We start from the raw sequence: 24,275 nt of genomic DNA, 5'->3' as shown, positions 1-24,275 counted from the left end.
TTAAAATATTCCAGTTTCCAATGGAATAAAGACATAATAAAAATAATTATTTTCCTGCGAGGTCAACTAGAGATCAAATATTTATGATAACGCACGTCTACAACAGGTAGGTGGCAGCACAAAGCAGGGTCACCTCTGAGTAGTGTCAAACCTGAGTGTTTGGCCACATGAGAAAAGAACTGAATTCTGAGGATGGAATGTGGAGGAGAATTGGGAGTTGAAAAATGAAAATACCTAAATTCGTTTGATGCTTAACTTGCTTTACTTGGGAGTCAACCACTTCATGTTAAAAGGCTTATTAAAAAGCTGCACGCCCATGGCTGACGATAAGACACCAGCACACTGCTGCAACAGGAGATTCGGAGAGCACTCCCTCCTCTCTCACACGCTTGGTTCTTTGAGCACAGCTTCTCCTTTTCAAATCTGCAAGTGCTTTAGAACACAGTGAAACCAGAAAGGTCCACTGTACTTGTACATATGTAGCTACAAGTTTTAACAATTTTAGGGTACCTACATTCGGAAGAAAAGAACAGACATATTTTTCATGCGGTAAAAGCCTGAGAAAATTTAGGTCTATTCATGCAGCAGTCTGACATTCATGAAAGACTCAAGCTTCAACTCACCTTGTAGAACAGAGAAGACCCCAGAATCGTATACAGCCGCCTCATGTCGTGGTAATCCTCAGACTGGGGGGAAAACCACAGTGGATTTAAAAATCCCGGTTAAGCAACAACAGTTAACATGGCAATTACATTCTTTAGTAACTGAACTTTCCATAGTGCCTTTATTAGAAATCAATATTCTAGGATATTAGAGTGAAGGATAATGTATGAAATAAGTACTTTGAGAGCAGTCTTATTTTTTGTTTTTATAGGAAACTGTTGATCAGAGACAACTAAGAATGAACAGATCTGTTACACCAAGAGGGATTACCATTAAATAAATGTATCAAGACAAAGAGCTTCTACACTATATATCATTTAGAGTAGCTAATATTAACATATGCTATTTTTGAAAGTACAAATTGGCACAACCTATTTGACCACTGAGATCACTCAGTAGCATGCAAAATTTAATATATATATACACACACTCTTTAATAATATAATAATTAATTATTTCATTATTTGTAATATGCCAAATGGAAGATACAGTGAGTTTCAACAACGGAGAATGGTTAATAAAATTAGGTATGTTCATAACAGATTATCCTACCTCTGTTGGAAACTAGGGCTGATCTATAGGAGCAAGTACGAAGTATTTTAGGATACACTGTTCAGCACAGAACACAGGCTGCAGAATGAAACACCACTATGGTGCAGTTTTCGTCAGAAACAACAGCCCTGATGACACACACGTATGTGTATGTACATGGGTGTTGGCTTGTATGTGGGGGCGTGTACAGAAGAAGGTCAGGAAGAACACACCCCAACTGTAAGAGCGGGTACAGTTGGGGATGGAAGTGGGGAGGGGGATGAGGAGAGAGGACATTTGCTTTTAATAACCAGGTTTGCATTTTTATCCAATATGTATGTGTTAATTTTGTAATTAAAAAAAACAATAAAACCCAAAGAAAACTAAAAACTGGAAATGATCTACATATCCTCCAGCTGGGGAATGGATGGCACTATGATATGTTGACACGGTGGAATACTACTCAGACCGAACCACTGATCCGTTCAATGGTGTGAATGAATCTCAAATGCATTACACTGAATGCAAGAAGTCAGGACCCCCCCCCCACACACACACTACCTCCTGTACGGTCTGATTTATATGGCACTGCAGAAAAGGTAAAATCCAGGTAAATAACCTAAAAAAGGTTTATTAAGAAACTGCCAAACTGTTTTTCAACATAGTTGTACCATTTTACATTCTCAGTTTATCATTTTTTTCTTCTACGATTGTCTTGATGTTGTATCCAAGGAATCCCCACCGATCCCTTTCTAACCACAGAAAATACTGCCACTCCCACGGCTCATCAAAATGATGTTCAATCAAGGCAGGGGCTGGAGTTTTCACTAAACCTGCTGGATGTAAGTTCCTAAAACCCAGAAATTTTAATTCTTTAGATCTAAAGTGCTCCTAATGATTAGCATCTATCTAAGCAATGTCCACTGGTGAAGAAAAATTTTATGATGTGTGAAGAGTTCACCATCCTTAAATTTCCATTATTTTCACAAAGTACCGTTCCGTGTGCTCAGGATCTTAGTTAAGACTAAGTCACCCCTTCAAATTAACATCCTCTCCCCACCTTTACGGTATTCTTCTTAAGAATGATCCACCCCCACTGCTTTGAGTCCCTAACTTCTCATGTGCTTTTTCAAACTTTTATTACTAAAAGTTTTAGCATATATAGAATCAGAATAGTATAATTAGCTCCTATGTACCCCTCACCACCCACATCAGTTATGACCAGCACACAGCTAATCCTGTGGCATCTAGATCCCTCTCTCCTTCTTCCTGCTTCCTGTTGAATCCTTTCAAAGTCAACCCCAGATGTTATGTCATTTCAAGTGCAAATATTTCAGGAGGTGTCTCTCAAACAGGACTTAAAAAAATACATGCATAACCCTAATACCATCACCACATCTAAAGAGTGACTCTCACCTAATAGCCAGTTATCAGTATTTACATTTTCTTGATTGTCTCGGATGTTTTTAAAAAGTTTGTTTCTTTGAATCAGGATCCCAGTGAGATCCATATAATAAAATTGGTTGATATGTTTCTTAAGTCTCTCAGCAGTGACAGGTTCTCTCTCAGCTCCTCCCACCCTCCCCTTCTAATTTACTCGTTGAAGAAATTGTCCTATTACGTTTCCCAGGCTGGATTTTGCTGATTGCAATCCCCTTCCTCAGCTGGGGTCACTGTACATGTCCCTCTCCCCCAGGTATTTCCTGAAAATTGGCAGTTCGATCCTGAGGCCTGATCAAGCACACTCCATCGGCGGTACGTGTGCTTCCATCCGGGGCCACCTACTGTGTGCCTGGCTTTTTTGTGTGCGATGTTAACAGTCACGAAAGTCATTGCTTAGGCCCCTTGCAAAGGGGTGACATTCCAACTCTGTCATTCTTTCTTGATACATTAGGTAAGCCACTTCCATAAAGAGAACCCCTGTCCCATCTCTGGTAGCCTTGAGCTATGGTTTAGATTGGAAAGGCAGGTAAGTGTTTGATTCTTCTTTCTTTTTTTTTAAGATTTTATTTATTTACTTATTTTTAGAGAGGGAAGGGAGGGAGGGAGAGAGAAAGAGAGAGAGAAACATCAATGTGTGGTTGCTGGGGGTCATGGCCTGCAACCTAGGCTTGTACCCTGATTGGGAATCGAACCTGCGATGCTTTGGTTCGCAGCCCGCGCTGAATCCACTGAGCTATGCCAGCCACGGCTAGATTCTTCTTTCTTATTTACCAGTTTTCACAATAAGGATTCAGCTCCCTAGTATCTTCCCAAGTTGACGGAGACATTTAGTTTTCTTTTGTATCATTATGAACCCATGGACTAAAACATACCTGACATGTTTCAATTTCTCCCAGTTATTATCCTTATAGACACTCAAGTGGGAACCTCTTTAAGCTGTCTCCTGATTACATGAGTCCTACATTAACTCTAACAGTTTTTGAAAGGTTTCTTGATTCCTGTTATAACAAGATGTTGCCAGGCTTGTCAGGTATATTTTCAGGCCCAAATCTGGATTCAGCCATTTCTTTTAAAAGTCTTGGTTCCTTTTGGCAAGAAATATTATTGACTCACCAAGACCTGGGTGCTAGTGGGGCTCATGAGTGCTGGGATGGTCACAATGTCTGGGCATTTTCATTGGGCAGAACTAGAAATACACTTTTTTAAATATTAAAAACTGGCAAGGATGTGGAGAACAGGGAACCTTTGCACTGTTGGTGGGAATGCAGACTGGTGCAGCCACTGTGGAAAGCAGTATGGAGATACCTCAGAAAATTAAAAATGGATCTGCCTTTTGACCCAGCAATCCTACTTCTGGGAATATATCCGAAGGAACCTAAAACACTAATTCAAAAGCACATAAGGACCCCTATGTTCATTGCGGTGTTATTTACAATCTCCAAGGATAAGGAAGCAGCCCAAGCGTCCATCAACAGATGAGTGGATAAAACAACTATGGGACATTTATACAAAGGAATTCTACCTGGCCATAAAAAAGAAGAAAATTTTACCCTTTGCAACAGCATGGATGGACCTGGAGAACATTATGCTAAGTGAAAAAAGCCAGTCAGAGGAGACAAATACCATACAATTTCACTCATATGTGGAACTGAACACATCTAATGAACAAACTGAACTAACAAGCAAAACAGAGACAGACTCATAGATGGAGAACAAATGACAGCTAGTGGAGGGGTGCAGGTTAGAGGGTGGAGGGATTGAGCAAAAAGGAAAAAGGACTCATGGACCTGGACAACAGTGTGGTGATTGCTGGGGGTGGGGGACATAAGGAAACTAAATGGTAATGGGAAAATATATGATAAAGATTATACATTTTAAAAAATAAAACAAATCATATCAACACTTTCCATTTAAATTCAAATCTAGAGGGTTTTTAACTGATTTAATCAACATTACATGTATGTCCTGTATCACAAAGCCCAGTTCTTAATGATACCAATGTAATTAATTAATCATTACATATGCATTATATAACAATTATTTTTAACTGAGTAGAACATCTTAAGGCAAACAAAACAGATTTTTCCTTGTTAAGACAGAGACCTAGTGTTTTGCATTTCAAGATTATTACATTCCCATTTGCAAAATATTCGGAATGATGACTTATTTGCAAATGACAAATCAACATTGAGTCTTTCCTAAAACTCACTGCTTCTCTTACCAGTTCTGCAAAATCTGCAGCCTCCAAGTCACTCAATGCCGTGTCTAATTCCACCTATGAGGAACAAAAGAGTAACACAATCATTCAACTCATACTTTTTAATGATGGCCACATAAAAGTGTTTGATAATTACTTAACGAGTTAAGTATCTTTCTTCTTTGTATTATTTAACAACTGTCCCAAACAGAACAACTTGTTTTTAAACTTTCCAATGCAAAAAAATTAATTTAACATATAGGCCTTTTCTGATTAAATCACAATTGCAACATGAGCTTCACTGCGTATTCAATATAAAACAGTTTATGAAATCAACAAACTGCTCATAGTTTTAAGTTAGAAAAATTTTAACATACTAAAATTGTTCGAGGAAAAATAATCAACCATAATGTAGCCTATTTTGAGTTTTTGCTTTTTTTACTTCTTCTGTATTTCTCAACAGACTGATTCTTGGGAAATATCAATGTTCTTCCCCATCTCTCCCCTGTGTCTTGTATAAAAGGAGTATCAATCTTTATCCGTGGATTAAAACATGAAGGCCCGTGTCCCCTGGAATCTGGCACAGCTTCACCACCCTACAGAGTTATTGGAAGAATCTTTTACTTAGGATTTAGCTCTTGTTTCTATAGAAATTGCCTGAACTCCTTTATTCATTTTTTTCTCCCTAAAGCATTCACAATTTAAAAATAGTAAATATGATCAGAGGTTTAATTTGTAATGCATATACATCAATTAAAAATCATTGGTAATTAAAGTTTGTAGTGCATGTGCTATTTGCAAAAAAAGTCCTTTTATAAAATTTTTTTTTTTTTACAGTCCAAGGCACTCTCTGTAGGACCGCCCCACAAACTGTGTCTGGCTGGGATGACAAAGCGTTAGAAACGCCGGTCATGCCTTTCACTGCGTTTCCCGAGGTATGACTTATTACTCCTCTGTGACCTACATTCTTCTGCCTCCAGCAAATGCTTCATGCTCCCCTTTGGGCAGCTACAGTTTCTCTTGAGAAAAACTACAGGACAAAAAGGAAGTTGCCCACTGGAGATTCTGATCTCAGGAATGTTACTGTTCAATGAGTTGCTGCCCCTGCTGCAGGACTCCACAGGCTACTGTACGAGGTTGCTGTCATTGTTTCCTCGTGTTCCTTAAGACAAAAGGTAGAGTGTCTTTTCTCTTAATTACTCCACCGTAACTTAGGGAAAACAAACTTTGAAAAAGAGAACATCTGACAAACAGATAAAACAAAGAGATTCTCAAACACCTGGGAAAGAAAACTGAAGACCTCGTTGTATACTAAACTAAGAGCAAGTTTTAGTCCAAGTTAAAATGACTTTCTACCTAAAATTTATCAGGCACAAATAACTTCATCCGTATATATGTTTTCAACTAGATCTTTAAGAAAATCCTCACTCAAGGACATTGGTTTTAGAGAGAGGGGAAGGGAGGCAGAGAGAGAGGGAGAGAAAGAGCGATGTGAGGGCAAGAAAGGTGGATGGGTCGCCTCTTATACGTGTCCCAACCAGCAGCTGAGCCTGCAACCTGGGCCTGGGCGCCGACTGGGAATCAAACCCTCGCCCTTCCGGTTTACAGGAGGACACTCCAACCAACGGAGCCACACCGGCTGGGGCTCAACTTGATGTTTTTAAGGCATAAAATTCCTTAATATTTTTCATTAGGAGATATAGAGTCACTAAGCCCTATTATTTTTAACACAGTACATAGTTTCAAAGAGAAGAAGAAAGTGTGTAAGTTTTTTGAGTTTGCTGGTAAAAGAAAAACAAAAACTTCAAGAGTTATTAGTTTTTTAAACCTTACATTCACCAGAGACCTTTAGGTCACTTGACAGAAGGTATCTATCTCTCTTTCCAGAAATTTTGTTCTTAATTTTCTTAAGCAGACCACAAAATACAGAAAAAGTCTAAGCCCTCTCCTCAGTGCTTCCTGTGTATGAACTTCACCGACCCACCTGACGTGTGAGCACCCAGGGGAGACCTTTCGGGATTCCCCAAAGCACAGCACAGGTCTGAGAACCCGGCACGGGAAGACTGATCTTCGGACGGCAGTGTCTGACTCGACAAGGGTCACAGCAACTAAATTTGGTGAGAGAAGCAACTGGTTTGGGGCAACGAATTAAAAAATACACACTGGAATTCACAGAGTGATGGCTCAGTCCGATCTTCTTTTACATTGAGAGAAATGAAAGCATATAGTCCTTTTAATCAAATGCATGCTAAATTAAGAAAAAAGAACACTAAAAAAGAAATCTGAATATAAGAGGGAGCCTTTGCATGGAATTTATAAGACTAAAATAGGCTATGTTTTAAAATGTGTTCAGTTTTCTTAGGGGGAAGATAATATTTAATCTTCATGTGTCAAAAGTCTAAAGACACTGCTCTCCAAAACAGTAAGTACCTGTAGTCACAGAAAGAAGATGATTTTGCCATCATTAGTGGAGATCTGTACTTTAGCTAAGAATATTGTTTGTTAGCCAATCATTTCATCCAGCTTTCATCCATGAGAAACAAACCCGAACATAACCTTGCATTACAAAATCAAAGTCACAAAATTCATAAGTAAGATAAACCCTACAATTATGATTTCTGGAAAGTATCCCAAGTTTGGACAAAGCTTAAATATTGTAATAAGATGAAAGAGCTCATGTCTATCTAGAAAAGAAAATTTGTCTAAGTTCACTCACTGGAGCTCCTGCTTCCCCAACGAACGCCTTTCTAACAGTTACCCACAATCTCGAAAAGAACAAAACGTTAAGGGGAAAAAAAGGGAGAAGATAGAGAAGGAAAAGACAGCGGGTTCTGATTCTTATTTTGCGATGACGTCTCCGATTACCTTGATTTCCTGCGGGAGCGGGAGCCACCGCACTCCGGGCAGCCCGTCCAGAAGAACCGCGCTGGCGGCCTCGTACTGCTGCGCCCCGGGGCTGGCCCCGCCGTGCGGCCGGGCAGGCAGCAGAGCTCTTTGAAAGAACAGTTCAAAGAAGTGATCCACGCGCGGGGCGTTCTCAGCCTGGCAGAAGGCCCTGAAGGACCAAGGGCTCCGAGTTAGAACGGCGTGTGGCAATGGCCGGCCGTCTTTTGCACGCTGCTAAGGGGACCGGATCTCTCCCACCACATCCCTAAGGATTACCGCCACGGTGTCACTGATGGGGCGTGTTGAGAAACTCACCCTGTCACAGTTTTCACCCTAAAATCTACTCTCAAATGCACTGAGTAGACAGTACTATGGAAGCACCACAGGGCAAATATAAATGGTGTATCTACAGCAGAAAGGGCTGAGGGACCCTTTTTGCAAAAAATGTAAGTTGTTTTTACCTCTAACAACCATTTACAATTTTCAATATCTTGTAGGCAGTATAGAAAAAGAGAGGTTTTGAGCTTTGTAATAGGACAGATCCGGCCTTGAATCTTATCCCTGCGCTTATGAGGTGGATATCACAAGGAAAACCATCTAAGGTTTCTCTGAATTTCCCACTCACATGTAAAGTATCTAGTATGTAATTAGTAGAAGCACATACTAGGCTCCTTACTTAGTAAGCACCCAAATTAGCCTAAGTTATTCCCTCCCCTCTTTACTAATGAAGGCGCAACTATTGGAAAACTCTGAAGAGGGGGAGAGAGAGCCTTGGTTTTAGCCATGTAAAAGTAATGCAGCATCACCCACAACCACGCCCTGGAAGGGCCCCCTGGATAACACCGTAACTGGTGTATGTCAGAATACAATTCATGGATTCATTCAACAAATTACTTGAGCACCTCCCGTGCCCCAGGCACTGTTCTCATGGCGGGAGGCACGGCAGTGAGAACACCAAGACCAAAGACAAGGCCTCTGCTCCTGTGGAGCCCACGTGCCAGTGGAGAAAGACAACAAGGGCACGAACAGTAAGAACGTGACCTCTGACAAAGGACTCCACAGGGAACAGGACCGCGTGAATGTGTGATGTAACCGATTGACTGTTTTAGACAGAATGGTGGGGGAAGAGTCCCTGAGAAGGAGGACTCGTTCCCCAACCTTCTGGACATCAGAACGAGATCCTCATGACAAGAAGGTCCGAGGAGAGGAAAAGTGCAGAAGCCCAAGGGGGGACAAGCGTGGCCAGGACACCTGCAGCACGGTGGTGCAGAGGGGTGGGTGGGGCTTGAGATCCGAAACGAGAAAGGTGGACAGGAGCCGGGTCATGTAGAGAGGCCACTCGAGCTGCATTTGGAGACCAATTAAAGTGGACTTGACTTGGGGCCGTGAACACACAATACGATGTGCAGAGGATGTGTTATGGAATCATGTACCTGAAACCTATATAAGTCTATAAACCCATGTCACCCCCCCAAAAATTCAATAAAAAGTCAGACTTAAAAAAAAAAAAGAAATTAGTTAAAGTGGGAAGAATGCAGGCAAGAAGGAAACCAGTTAGGAGTTACTGGAGCACTGAGAGATGGCTATGGCCAGACAGGACAACAGTGAAGGTGGAGAGAATGGACAATGGGCTGATGCGGCCTCGCGGGTGGACGGGCTGAGAATGGGGAGGGAAACTGTTGTCCTCATTGGGTCACAGCCCTCATCTTTGTTCACGTATAATCAGTTTTCTGTGGCTCAAGGGGCCTCCCATATCTCCCATAATCAGAAAAAAATCCTCGTTATTAAAAAATCATTGCAAAATGCCTCTTAACAACATATTGGATCCACAGTGCTTTTTGGCTTTAAGAACCCAGTGTATCCTCACATTTATTGCTTAGTTTGCCTTTCAAATTCTCACTGGGAACAAGGAGAAACTAGTTCAATTGCTGACAACTTGGAGGTACTTCCAGATCGATGGAAGCTCTGCCTCCAACCTACTCCAGCCTACTGAAATTTGCACAACTCCAACCAATTATCTTCTGAACAGAAGTCATTGCAGGGATTTATTCTTTGCTTATCTCGTTTTATAAAAACACAAAGCTCCAACCAGGGCAAAACATAGCAATGTTAGCTTATCTAGTATACATTTAAGGCGGTAGTTTATAACCACACCCTTACACCTTCTTGGCTAAAGATGTCCTTATTAGTGACAGGCGAAAGCCCTGTTTGTGGCTGCCTGGCCTTTTGTGGCTCCCACAGTTGGAAAACGCTGAGGAGTAAGTAATTGGTTTTCAGAGGGATGCGTCTCCTAAGCAGCTCCCGGGGGAGGACGCTGCAAACCAGAAGGTTTTCCCAGATGGCACAGTCACAGAACGTTCCTGGCGGCTGCGCTGAGAACAGTGACAGCCGAGAGCCACAGAGATAACAGAGAGCCGACACCACTGCGGTCTGGGAAAATGTCTAAACTGTCCTTGGACTCTTAGGTGGATACACGTTTAAGGCTCTGAAAGCACAGGTATCACTCTAGCTCTCTGAAGCATTGGGACTTACAGAAATCCCACAAAGAGAAATTTTTTTTTCTATCCCTAGTTTTATGTGACCAAATATTGAACAGTTTCCTCAAAAATCCTTCTTCAGATAAAGAAAGATGCATCATATTATGTTGTAAGGTTAAAAAGGCAAGAGACAGAAAAAAATATGTACAGTATGAACCCACGTGTAAAAAAGAGAGCATGCGTATGCATACATATAGAAAATATATGGAAGGGTACACAGGAAACTGAACAGTTAACACCTTCTGTATTGTGTCTTTTCTTTGTTTTTAACAGTGCCTACTTTTTCACTTACATTTTTTTAGAAGGAAATATCAGATTTTAGAATAGTGAATTTGACAATAGAGTTATATAATCAGAGAAAAACACACACATACAAAAACATTTAAAATCTTCTGTTAGGAAAATGCTCTTACATTTGCCCCTACAGAAATATATCAAGTCAGCATGTAGCTGAGGTTACATCTTTATTTCACTCAGGTAACATACGAGACCAAGAGAGAAAAAGCACGGATTGAATGAAAAACTGTGCAGTGCTGTAAAATAAGAAAGGGGGGTTGGGGGAGCAACTCAGACAACTAACTTGCCAAGCGAGGAATGGCAGTCAAGTGCAAAAGCTGATTCAGAATCATGCACTTAAATAAACCTGAGGTTCAGTTCAAAGCCATACTCACCTATCTAGAGAACCATACATAAATTTTAAGGTTTGGGCAACATCTTCTATCATATTCCTTAGCTGAGGAAGAGGAACTCTAAAGAAAGGCAAAAACACACTTGTTTATTTACAATACAATCACACGATACTTACCTAAGAGACGTAGACCAAGTTTATAGCCTCTGCTCAGTTCCTTAGCTGGGCCTTCCTCTCCCTCTCCAACCGCCTATGGTGCCTTTAGCTGCCACTGCATTTCATTTTTCTTCTGCCCGTGGGCCTCTCCAGACGTCTGAAGACAAATGCTTCCCCTGCCACTGCATCCTGAAGTGCCCCCTTACAGATGTCCCACAGTCCTTGTAAACCCACACCAGCTGAGCAGCCGAGCTTTTCATAACCCAGCCTGCGGGCCTTGGGCAGTCTCCCAGAAGGGTCCTGTGCTATTCCCTGAGGGACTTGGATGCCCGCGGATTTTGGTATCCACATGGGGTCCTAGGACCAATCCCCTGGGGATGGCAAGGGACGACCATAGCTCCCTTTTAGACAGAAAAGTACACACGAGCTGGTTCAAGACAGCCACCATCTAGGGTTTGTCACCGCACCATTATCCCTTCATGTGAAGAAGTTTGAACCCCGCAATTACAACTGGTCATATCTCTGCTGAAGGCTACGGTCACCTTCAAAACATATCCTTTCAATGTTTCCCACTGTAGCCTACTTTGGAGTTCCTGTTTGCGGTGTTAAAACATGTCCATGAATTGATATGCTTCCCCCACAAGAGACAGAGTTAACTCCTTCCCCTTGAACGTGGGCAGGACTTGGAAACTCACTTTAGCTAACAGTAAATAGTGGAAATGATAGGGCATCTGTTCTAAAGCTAAGTCATAAAAGGTCTTGCGGCTTCCCCGCCCCTCTCTATGTTGGATCTTGCTTTGGGGGAAGCCCGCTGACACCACATTGTGCGGAGGCTCCAGCAGCTGCATGGAGAGGTCCGTGTGGCGTGGGGCCAAGGCCTCCTGTGGTGGCCCTGAGTGTAAGCCGCCTGCGGGCTGTCTCCCGGGCTCCCGCTGGACCGCAGCCGCAGAGAAAAGGGACCTGGAGCCAGGACCACCCAGTGAAGGTGCTCAGGGACTCCCTACCCACAGAAACACCTGTAAGACGATAAATGTTTCCTGTTTTAAGTCCCTAAGTTTTGGGTTGATTTGTTAAGCAGGAATAGATAACGAACACACTGTTATATAATGAAAGAAATTTGGTCAACAGTCAGTACCTAGAACACAGTCATATTTGTGTTCAGATTGACTGAAAGATTCGTTCACAATGGTGTTCTCTAAAGCTGCAACAGTTACATGCCACCCTATTCATTTTACATTTGATTCCTAATTGTTAGACAACACATGACGGTTCTATGGACCAACAGGAAAAACTAAAGGCCATATAACAGTTTCAGAGAAATTGACCAATTACTTCTTAAAGTAGGCACGTGTCTAAATTACAAGCTTTATAAAGCATTGAACAGGGACACAGAACAGTTTGCCAGGAGTTAAATCCATCTCCTTGGGGCTGTTCTCCAGAGTGCTCCCTCCCTCCCCCTGCTTCTCCTGTGCTAAAACATTTGGAAAGTGACCTAGTGCTCAGAATTCAGACGGACACTTGTTCCATTTCCAGTGCTGCTGCTTGCTGATTATGTGACTTTGGGCAAGTTATTTAACCTTCTCTTTGTTCTACTTTCCTCATGTATAGAAAGGGGCCAACGACTGTCAAGTCCATTGGAACTGATTTTGAAGAATAAAGGAGACTGGTTTACGAATATAAAATACCTAACGCAGTCCCTCAGTTCACGGTCACATCATTATCAGTATCAACCCTGCTCTGACCTCAAACTATCACAATGAAAAAGATATATTTAAAAACTCCAAGCAAGTTAAGAGGGAGACCATGATAGTATTATAAGATGTACTATTAGAGAAGTCACTTTAGGGTTAAATATTCCTTATTTTGCCAAAGGTGCCCAAGACCAGGGCAAAACACCTTTTTGCTGACTGCAATTCAAAGTCTCAGTAGCAAAAAACTGTACACAGGCAAACTCCTAATTACGGTATCATGCAAAGTCGGCCAGAGGACACACTCGTCTCTCAGTTGCCTCCACCTGCCGGCCATATGGCCCAGAAGAGTGATGGACAGCTCCCACCTTCACCAGGCGGCCCTCCCAGCCCATGTCTGCACGGTTCTTACCACGGGGACACTCACAGCCATCGCACCAGCGCAACTGGCATTTTATCAGTATTTGAGGGCTCTTAAACTTTGAGACAAACTTTTTTTGTAAAGTCAAAAATTGTATAGCTGTTTCAGGAGTTCTCGAAATGTCAAAAATGCCATAGTTTTAATGAAACAGAGTTTGTAAGCAATATTCAAGAAATGACTTTTAAGGTAAATAAAAATCTCAACTTACTCTTCAGCAGGCAGGCCAATTAACAACAACTTGTCAGATTCTTTCCAATAAGCCACATTAATTTGTTTCCCATTTAAAAGAAGGGATGAGCTAAGAAAAAAATAGAAAGTCAAAATAAATTTAGAATATGATAGAACTATAAATAGTCATTCAAAAAAGATTGTATATAATATGATTTAAGAAATGTATGCTTAATAAGCATATTTCTTTTCATATCCCTAACTGCCAAAGAATGTATGACAACAAAAATATATTCTGAAATAGTTTTTAAAACCCATAAAAACTAAAAAAAAAAAAATTAGACCTATTACAGAAAAAAAAAGGTGAGAAAGGATCCTGCACCTTGCAAACATTATGCTCAGTGAGAGAAGTGACAAATAACCACATATGATGATTCATTCACACAAAATGTCCAGAAAAGGGGAATCTACAGACACAGAACACAGGTGAGTTAGGGCTTGGGGAGGGGTCCATGGGCCAATACCTAAGGGTTCAGGGTTTCTTTCTGAGGTGATCGAAATCTTCTAAAACTGGATCTGGATGCTTGGGTGTATCTGAGAATATCCAAAACCACTGAATTGTATGAAATGTGAACCAGATCTCAATAAGGCTGTTTTTTTAAAAAGGGGGGCTTGCAGCCTGAGTTTATGAGTCCAAATGTATACAAAATGTATGCACCAAATGGAACCTCCGTTCCTAGCGTCTCAAAAATTAGTATTTTCTATATGCACGCTACATTAAAAGTCCCACAGCTAACCATGACTTGTGTTTAGAAAAACAAGAAAATTTTTCTTCTTGTTATTTTGCAGATCCTACTTCTTGTAAAACCACAGAGGTGTCAGAAAAATGAAAAATGAAAAGTTGAAGCATAGGAAATCTGACATTTTATCAATATTTGAGGGCTCTTAAACTTTGAGACAAACTTTTTTTGTAAAGTCAAAAATTGTTGAACTATTAAGGAAGAAAATGTTTTATATTTCCCAAATTTATTTTATGAAAAGAGAAACCAGCCCCTAAACAAAACTTAAGAGCTTTGAGGTCCCTCTTCCTGTAAGTTAACTGTGGCTCTTCAAGGTCAGGGCTGCATAAGTCCCTGTGCAATGGGATATTTTGCTATATAACTAATGTCATGATGTATTTTATTTTTCCAAAAATGATTTGACCTCAGTCTTGCTTATCCATCACTGAAAAAATGTGCACAGATGATACTGCATTCTGAATATGCCTCCTAAAGGATGTTCTGTTTTCTCTATCAGTGTTGTAAGAACTATGATGGAAAAATACAGAATAAGTATTTAGTCAATCTTACCAACCACAGTGGTACTACCCACTCAGAAAGTTAACAATCAAGATAAAAACACGAAAAAGCCTAGGCTCATCATAATGCCATGCTTAAGAGATATCTATCACCTACATGAACTAAATTCTAAAGTGCAGGTCACTGGCCCAGCTTTGCGACTGAAAATGTACCCAAACACCCAGCTCTGCAGTGGCGTTGGGAACCTACACTTCAAACACACGACTGGATGAAATAACCTGGCAGAGAGACAGAATATCTGCAGATAGGTCTATATTACATATCTGTACATGTAGATTTATCTGCCTATTGGTATAATATGTAGTAAGCGTATTTGGATACTAGACACTTCTATAGCATTTTGTCAGAATCAAGGCAAAGAACTTGAAAGAAAAAGAACTCAAGCTAAACAAAAACCAACCATTACCTAGTAACTCGTGTCCCGGTTACACTTTCCAGCATGTCGCACAGTGTGAGAAATATCCCTCTCACGCTTTTCAGTTTCTGAGACGCATCGGATGCTGGGTAATGGTAAAGGATTTCCTGCTGTCAAACGAAAACACACAAAAATGACCACACTCCCCGAACATCCCAACCACTATTTTTTTTGTCATGGAAAGTTCAGATTTTGTATTAAGAAAAGAACAACAGCGACAGAAAGAATCCTTTCAGCTTCAGTGGGAGCTTCATTCAAACATAAGAAGAGAAATATGCCTGGAATTTGAACACATTAACTGGCATTTAAAATATTACACTTGAAAATAAGGTGGAGAATATCAAAGTTGGTCACAATACCAAAATATATACAGAGTGGGACACTAATTAACTGGAATAATTTCAGCTGATTTCAAACCAGGTTTTAAACTTTAACCTCCTTTATAGTAAATTCTAATAATTTTCATTATATTTCATTGTACAAATATTTTTACCTTCTGTAGTCAATATTTACATAGATACCACATGTACTTTTTAGGAATATTTAAATTTAATGACTTTCACACTGACTTTCAAAAGATAATTTTTATGATTTTTTGTGAATTCATGATTAATGACTAAATCTTTATTTAAACCCCAAACAACACTGAAATTAAAAAGTAAGGACATGGAAGGATATTAGAGTGGTGCATATGGGGAGAAAGAAGCATTACGATATTATAAAATTGTACTTGTCTTAAATTGGAAAGAGTTCGCCCACTACAATTAATCTGAAAGAAATCTTTAGAAGACAGCACATGTCAAATTATGGAAAAATACTAGATCTATAAGATAAGCACAAAATGTTAACTACTTTTCTACTTCCAAGAAAACCACGTTCTCCGGAAACATGCAGTTTTCACAAAATGACAAATTTCGAAATCAGGATGTGTACTGTGCCAGAACTGTTTGTTACACAAAGGAGTGAATCATTCTGGACCTCACGTATTTGCTGTTACTTAAAGCACTGTGCCATTCCTCTTACAAGGCAAATAAAAAGAAGGCAAAACAAAAAACTTCCAGATAGAAACCTTGGAGAATTCAGAGTCGCTTCCACTAATACAGGTGAATGGCAATATACATAAATATTCATATAGCCACTATAAAAGCCCAATCTCCTGAAACATTACCAGATCTTTTCCCTGGTTCTCTCTCTCTCTAGAGAGGGTTCTAGATCTTGTTTTGGTCTCTTTTTACAAGAAATAATTATGTGACATGGTGTGTGTGTCTTGGCAACTTTTACATCAGGAAAAATATAAATAAACTGTACACATCTGCTTTTTATACTTATGAATAAGCACATTCAATATATGCAAGTTGCTATGGAATATGTTGGCCAAATACACTCTGCCTAACAACTCAAATTTCCTCACAGTGCTTCTAGTGTAAAAACAGTTCAATGCTTTATCTCTAGAAATTAAGTCAGATATTAAGTTAAGATCTTCTGTTATGTCTACATAATGCATTTAAAACTTGGCTAGTAAATAAATGTATTGCATTTAGCCAAGTAACAAACACCGCTGGAAACAAATAACCTTATTTCCTTTGATACTTTTGGTTAAGTGATTTCCTTTCCTTTTTTTGGTTAAGTTTCCAAACCATGCAACTCAAAGAAAACAAGCTTTTCTGAAATATGTAACTCGCGTGAAAACAAAATGACCCTGTGACCCTTTATTGTAGAGTAAGTCATCCTGGTAAAAAAAAGGTCCTTTAAGAAAACCTCTATTCCCACTGCCCGCGGCGGCTGGCCCCAGGAGCCTGGCTGTGAAAGGCCTGGCTGGCCCCTCGATTCCCAACCGGCTTAATTAGCTGCGTTTGCCAGCACTTGTTAGCAGCACGCATCGGCGGCGGCTTCCACTCTATTCAGCGAGAAGAAAAAGCCTCTGCTGAACTCAGCGTTGATGCAGGGCTGTCCGCAGACCGAAACCTGCTCACTGGGAGGCGTCTGCACACTTTCCCATGGGAAGACGGGCAAGGATGACAAAAGGCCCCGGCAGTATCCTGCTTGAAGACAGCCTGGAAAGAGGCAGGGCGCTACCATCCCAGAAACTGGCTGTGTTTTAGATAGTAAACGCTTAAACTTCTCATTTGTTCTAAAGATACCAAGGATTAACCATGCAGGCAAGAAATTAGAGTAATTCACTGTAGGTCTTGCGCGTTTCAGAACACAGAAAAATGACAAAACTATGAATAGGTAAATCCCTTCTTTCCCATTCCAGTTTCTGACTAAATTTTGATACATGAAGAAGGAACGCATGGAAATACACCCCTGGGATAAAATGGCTTTGGCACTGAGGATACAGACTGGGAGGATTTCAAAAACAAAGAGATGTAAATTAGGCAAAAACTTCTCAGATGCCACTTCTGCTCCGAGCAGAATCATTATGGTGAAGCAGATGCCTCGAGAGACCCTTGGGCTATGAAACAGCCAGATGCATGATCGACGCTCGCCTGTCTGAACTGCTGGACGTGAAGGAAGTAGACAGGTTTCCAAGGACGTCCTCTCCACACCCCTCTCCCCACCACTGCAGCGCAAGCTGGGGCCACAGCTGGGAGTGCTGAGTGTGCCAGAAAGGCAGAGGCAGGACTGTCCCGAGGGTGGATGCCTACAGTAGCTTCGATCGAGACCCTGAGCGTTGGGCTAATGGCTCGGGAGGTGAGCGAAGCCTAAGACCCGAGTGTTAAACCCAGATCCTTGAGTAAGGCTGCAGTGCCCAGGTCAGTGGCAGAAGCAGAAGCAGCAAATTCTCTCTGGAGGAATGCATTCCCGGTTTATAAACATAGGGCTCCCAAAGATGAAAGCAAGCAGTAAGTTTAGCCAATGACCTCCAAGGACATAAGAAGGCATGCTACCGCAAGTCAGAGTTCCCTCAGGACTTAGAGATAGTGGGATGGGCAGACTCAGAACAGAGAAGAACTCTGTAGGAAATGCTTAGAGAAACAGAGATTCTCTAAGAGGAACAAGCAATGAGACTGCCAGGAACAGCACTGCAGATTTTCAGAAACTTCTAAAAATAACACTGTGACTGTTAAAATAGAAAACACAACGGAGAGGTTCAAAAACAGTATGAACAGAGCAGATTGAAGAAACTGAACGAAGAGAATAAGACATTCCTTACTCAGGAATGACTGACAGCAGACTTCTCAGCCGCAAGTATGGGAGTCAGAAGACTAAGGAATTACTATCTTTGAACAGACTGGAGAAGTCACTTTGTGCCTGGTTAGCCTAAGCAAGACCATGTCTCCACCTCACCTTCTTCCTGGCCACACAGGAAGCCCGACTGCATTTCTCACCTCCTTGCATCAGGGGAGACCATATGACTAGCTCTAGGCTCTGGGACACGAGCAGGAGCGATGGTGCTGCTTTGAAGCCAGGCCTCTGGAATGTGCCATGTGTCGCCGCATGCTTCCTCCCTTCTTGCAGTGGCCAACTGGAGGCCGAAGACACAGCGGGGGACGCGGAAGCTCTTGGGAATAAAGGAACCACTAGAGGAAGGGCTCGAAACACCAAACTGTGTCACCAGGAACATTCGCACTGAAGTGAGAAAATTATGTTGAGCCGCTGAGACAGGAGGGCCAGTGGCCTCTTCTGACTAACTCAATACGGAAGAAGGGGTGAAAACCACATCGACAGGGAGATACTGAAAACAACTCATCACACACATACTTTCACTAAAAAGAAATTCCTGTCTTGGGAGAAAGAAAAAGCGATCCAGTGAGCACAGTCTGAGATGTGAGAAAGAGCGGTGAGTGGAGAAATCAGCAAGCATGTAGACAAATTTAAAGAAGGCCCATCTCCAGGAAACACGTGTGAAATGTGAATTTGATAATATATAATTTATGTTATAAAGTATACACTAGAATAATAATTATTATTAATAATAGTACAATTGTGCCCAATTTGTGGGATGAAAAAATGACGGCACTAAAACACTGGAGACGAAGCATGTGGGTGGACAGGGGTGGCTGCGGCGAGGGCATGTGAAAGGCCTTGCCTCGTTTTGAAAAGGGGTGAAGACCATATTCACCTTTAGGATGTGTGAACACAAACGTAATAAAATATTAAGAGTACTGACACAAAAATAGAAGTAGAGTACAGAACAAGAATAATAAGGACGCAAGCAACCAAACTATCATGAAGCAATCAGCTCAAATAGATTTTCAAAGAAGACAGCAGACACAAATTCACATCTCCTTGAATGGATTCATTGAGCCTGTCAGTTAGAAGGAGGAACGTACCAAGAACAAAGACACGCAATGACCGAGAAATTGTGTAGTCTTCCCTTGGAAGACTATGCAGGGTCGCTCCGTGCTTCCCTCGCACCCGGAGAGGACACTCACCTCCTCCTTCGACGTCTCGGAGTCCAGCTCCAGGGTGAGATACAGGACGACATGCGGTGTGTGCAGCACCTTCTGCTCGGAGCCTCCGACCTCCTCTCCCCAGAGGAGCTTGACCAAATCCCCTTCCGTGTTCAGCTGCACCTTCTTCTGTGTCGGCTGCGCTGCTTCCTTTTTCACGGCATACGCGTTTTCGAACGTCAGTTTCACCTTTGCACATTAAAACAACGTGTTGGTGTTGGTGTTGATGTTTCACCGAGGGGAAATCAGCTGCGGTTTTTGCAAAGGAGGCTCTGTACACGCACACGCTCTCAGGCATGCACGGCGCGCAGCGACGCCTCCTTGCAGTGTGGGCTCCTGGGGGCGGGCAGGGGCCGCGCACTCTGTTCACGGTTGTGTCTCGGCTCTGGCCCAGTGTCCCGCACACATTATCCCACGAACAGGAAATGCTCCAGAAAGACAAAAATCAGTGCAATCTGACAGTGTGGGAAAGGCTAGCACCACATTACAGGCACTTGGTAGCGCCGACTCGTCTGGGGAAAGTGACGGAGGAGGTTCGGGATTAAAAACGACCCCACACTACCAGAACTGGTGCTCCTTCCAAGTGAGGTGAGGCTCCAGTACCCTTCTCTTAGACATCCCTTGGAATACACGCTGAGGACAGTGGAGAACCATCAGCGTGCTGGGCCTTGGCCCATGGCCCTAAGAAAGACTATCTGTCAGTGGTACCAGGGCGGTTCTCATTTCAAGTCCTGATGTCAAACCAGGCTGGTCAGCGTCCAGGATGTCGGAGGAGCTTCCGCTCCTTGGCTACCTTTCCTTGGAAAGGAGAGATGCCGCTAGGGTGGCCAAAGAGAACTCGCTCCTTCCAAAGCACCAGTGTGTGCTTGACTAAAAGACGTTTTCACTAGAAGGCTGAGTATAAAATTAGTATATTTTGGGGGGTAGAAATATGAAGCAAATTAAAACAATAAATAAAAAATACAGATTCTACATGGGAACAGTCAAGATTTATGTGATGAGAACTAACATATGTTGAAGGTGAGGAAGAGCTGAAGAGACACTCTTTCAGGAATGCGTTCAGGATGTGAAAACAGTGTTTGGTATGCGGTTTTGACCCCGAGCAACATGCAAGCATTATATGGCCTGAAAGACCATCCTCTGAGGGTGGCATCTGTCGCGGTCGGGGATGCTCAATATCTGTGTGCATGAATACAAATACAAATGTAAGCGTGAACACATAAAACCCTCGGGCAGGCTCTGATGAAGTAAACGGCTGGGTGGTCGGGGGCTTCTCTTATCGGTGAATGATTTAGGGGCGTCCAAAGGAAAATTCACGGGAGCCTTTGAGGGTGTTCCTTGGAAATGTAAGAAATCTAGAAGTTGGGGACATCCTGAGTGCAGACTTTGTGACAGCACAGACAGGCCAGATGGGGGCTCTGGGCTCTGGGGAGGCCTGGAGGCGGGGAAACCTGGCTGTAGGGAGCACAGAGGAGCAGCAGACACCCTAGGAAAGCAGGTGCCGCAGAGACGGGCTGGGTCTGCGGGTGCAGCTGGGAGGGCAGGAGGAAGGCGGCCCCCGGAGAGAGAGAGCAACCTCAGAACAGGAGAGGCAGCCTTCCCAGCCCTCCCCAGCCCAGGTTCCCGCAGCAGAGCGGTCTGAGGACGGGGCGTGATTCCCCAGCAACAACAAAAGGAACCGGCTTGTAGACTTAAAGGAACACTTCACCAATCTTACTTCAGGCAGCAGCAGCAGCCTAAAACATAGGAGCATTTGCTGTGCTTCATGAAGAACGGATCCTGGAAAACCAGCGTGACCGTTACACTCGGCCAACCGCAGCGCTTCTCTGCGGTGCAAGAGCCTGTCCCCGCCGGGACAGACTCACACCAATGCACGAGCCACAGGGCCGGCCGTTAAGATCCTTCGGGGAACTACTGTAGCCACCCTTCTTCTGATTTAAGTCCGGTGGGCTCTATAACTCGAAGATAATTACACTTCAGCAAGACCTTCTGAAGAAGCTTACCCTGGAAGTGCTGGAAGTGCTGGGAGACCTGGTTGCCCCAATAAAGTAATAAAGGGTGAGACAGACAACCAAATTAGGAGTTAAGGGCTATTTTCCAAAAGGGGGCTGATGCATGTAAACGTTAGGATATTATGTGTTTTGCAGGGGGAAAAAAACTTCAAAACATCTCCTATAAGATAGTTTATAAGAAGCTTCTTATAAAGAGAGTTTCCTGTTGTTCTTCCACAGAGATGAACCCGTGACCCGTCTCACGGTTGCCCACCTCCTGTCTCCCTCAGAATGGTTTGGGGTTTGCACAGCCTGTCTGTCCTTCATCTCCTCCTCTCCCAGCGCGGGAGAAGATGTGCCTGTCTCAGGTCTGTGGACATCTTCTTTATAACTCATCACTTCCAAAATCTCGTTGTTTTCATGTTCCTTCTTTCTACGGCTGTCTGCAACCCATCCCATTTAACAGGCACCCTCCCTCTCCTCGACCCCCTGCCCTTCTGGGCAGTCTCACTGAATTCCTCGGGATGCAACCTGGAAGGCACCTTGGACTCCTCCCTGTCCTGCAGAAAGAACTATCCTCTTCGCCTCCCACCTGTCTGAACGGAATCTCCTCCTCTTGCACATCCTCAATCAGCCAACACCTCACCTCAGCCTTCATCGCCTCTCTTCCAGACCGCTCCAAAGCTGACCACCTGGCTGCCCAGCCTCCAGTCCCACCCAGAGCGATACATTCCTAAAATGCAAAGCTGCTAAACTTTTAATTTTACATTTCTAAAGATAGCTAAATTGTGAAAGGGAGAGGGGGAGGGAAGGAGAAAGGGAGAGAAAACAGACAGACAGGGAGAGGGAGACCGATTTAACAGAAGGCAGTGAGTACAGGGAAATCCTATTTCTTAGAAAACAAGAAATTTCATCATGTGTCCTCATATGTCAGAATCTCAGATCGGGTGCAGATCAGATTCTGATTTGTCAGGGATTCTGTTCCCCCGATCAGTCCCCAAAAGCGCGTCACCTGCTCACCACCACCTGGTGGAGTCTCTCGCCTGTCGGAAGCACACGTCCTCCTTACCCCTGGAAGGGGAGAAAGCCAATCCCTGAGGCCAACAGTGGCAGAACATTCTTACATAGGAGGTGTGGCACTTTTACAATACATCTAATGACCCGAAAATGCCATCTCTGACGCAAAAATATCAACGCTTGAAGTATCAAAATCACTGAATAAAGAGATTTATTTTTACCTATAAAGAATGAAACATAATTCAGTAAATAGCTAAACAAAAGCTCAGGAGTAAGGCTAAACTAGGTAACAGAACAATCAAGAGAAGAGTATGGTTTTTAAAATAAATAAAGCCACAGAAAAAAAACTTGATAGCAATAATGATTTTAACAAGTCAGAGAACAGACAGTTCCATGACTGTTTAAAATGACTTTCCTAGGAACTGGGTTTTCATCAGCACAAATGGTAGTTATAATGGCAAGTTGGTCAATATGTATATTTTTATTATTGTTCTTGTTCCTGCTTTACTTAGGATAAGTTTTATTTAAAAATCCTATCTCTCAGTCTTTCTTTAAAAGATATTTATTTTTCAGAGGAGGGGACAGGAGGGAGAAAGAGGAGGAGAGAAACATCAATGCAAGAGAGAGAAACATTGATCGGCTGCCTCCCGTGTGCACCCCAAACCAGGGACTGAACCCGCAACCCAGGCCATGTGCCCCGACTGGGAGTCAAACCAATGACCTTTAGCTTTGCGGGACGACGCCCAACCCACTGAGCCACACCAGTCAGGACGTACTGTTCTCTTTCAAGAACACTCTCCGAGACCTAAAAATGTTAATAAGATCTAAAATGTTTTCAATACCCAAGTATGTAAGTAGAGCTCACCCGTTAAGCATGACAATTTCCAGAGTCTTAAAGACAGAAAATAGCGCAAGATGCACTTAATCTATGTAATTCATTACAAGACCCAAAGAGCGGAGTCCGTACCTGCATAGGTCCGGGAATGCAGGACAGCACTCTCTCTATGTTCTCAGAAGTCACATCCACGTCATTCACGGCGACAAGGACATCGCCTGAAAAAAGAACAACAACAGAGGAGAGCTGTGTGAGTATCCCCAAACCAAAAAGAACTAGAATTGGAGCATTACAAAGCATCTATTCCGACCTCTTTGAAGTGCAGTGGAAAATACGGTGCAGACATTCAGGGGCTTGTCCAGGGCTATAAAGCTCATTAGTGGCAGGGAAAATTTCCCACTCGGAGCTTTCCTAAACTGTAATACACCACAACATTGCACCGTGACTGAATACAACCTATGAATATTTAAAGATGGGAATATTCTCATTTTTGAGACCATTGGAAGAATTATGTAAGCCCAAACGACAAACGGAAAATTTGTAGCATAAACCAAGTATCTGCACATAACAAAACGGAATCTAACCACTTACGCCCACAGTAAAAAAGTTCAGCTGCAATTCAAATAAATCCTTGCGGTACACCGTAACTCAATACGCTGTGGTGCTCACTGTTATGGATCTGCGTCTGCACACAGCCCTGTGTTTCAAAGGCCCCACCGTATCAAAATCCACTGCATGTTTTGGTAAAAATATCCTTTGAAATGTTTTTCCTTTAAATTTGTATGTTTATAAATTTGGGGGCTTTGATATAAAAAAAGATCAGTCTTAAGATGGAAATTTACTTTCACATCATAATTAAAAGTAGTAGCAAAACACCAGTAAGCTATAGTAATAGAAATAAATATATATATATATATATATATATATATATATATATAACAAGG

General features: G+C 42.4%; 1 protein-coding gene across 2 annotated transcripts in view; it reads right to left on the bottom strand.

Annotated features, from left to right (window-relative positions):
* INTU (inturned planar cell polarity protein) overlaps positions 1-24,275 on the bottom strand; it is a 49,576-nt gene that overhangs the window by 11,955 nt on the left and 13,346 nt on the right. The window contains exons 3-10 of one of the 2 annotated variants that reach the window (XM_028520578.2): positions 23,464-23,549; positions 19,471-19,677; positions 15,083-15,201; positions 13,359-13,448; positions 10,929-11,006; positions 7,700-7,889; positions 4,859-4,912; positions 624-686 (exon numbers count right to left, since the gene is read on the bottom strand). In XM_028520578.2, coding sequence (XP_028376379.1) covers positions 624-686; positions 4,859-4,912; positions 7,700-7,889; positions 10,929-11,006; positions 13,359-13,448; positions 15,083-15,201; positions 19,471-19,677; positions 23,464-23,549 — 887 coding nt within the window. The remainder of the gene's footprint in view (positions 1-623; positions 687-4,858; positions 4,913-7,699; positions 7,890-10,928; positions 11,007-13,358; positions 13,449-15,082; positions 15,202-19,470; positions 19,678-23,463; positions 23,550-24,275) is intronic. The other variant, XM_036031789.1, reaches the window with a different exon arrangement.

Source organism: Phyllostomus discolor, chromosome 8 (assembly GCF_004126475.2).
Source record: "Phyllostomus discolor isolate MPI-MPIP mPhyDis1 chromosome 8, mPhyDis1.pri.v3, whole genome shotgun sequence".
In the NCBI taxonomy this organism is placed as follows: domain Eukaryota; kingdom Metazoa; phylum Chordata; class Mammalia; order Chiroptera; family Phyllostomidae; genus Phyllostomus; species Phyllostomus discolor.
The sequence above is the reverse complement of the archived record's forward strand: the minus strand, read 5'-3'. Positions and strand labels throughout refer to the sequence as shown.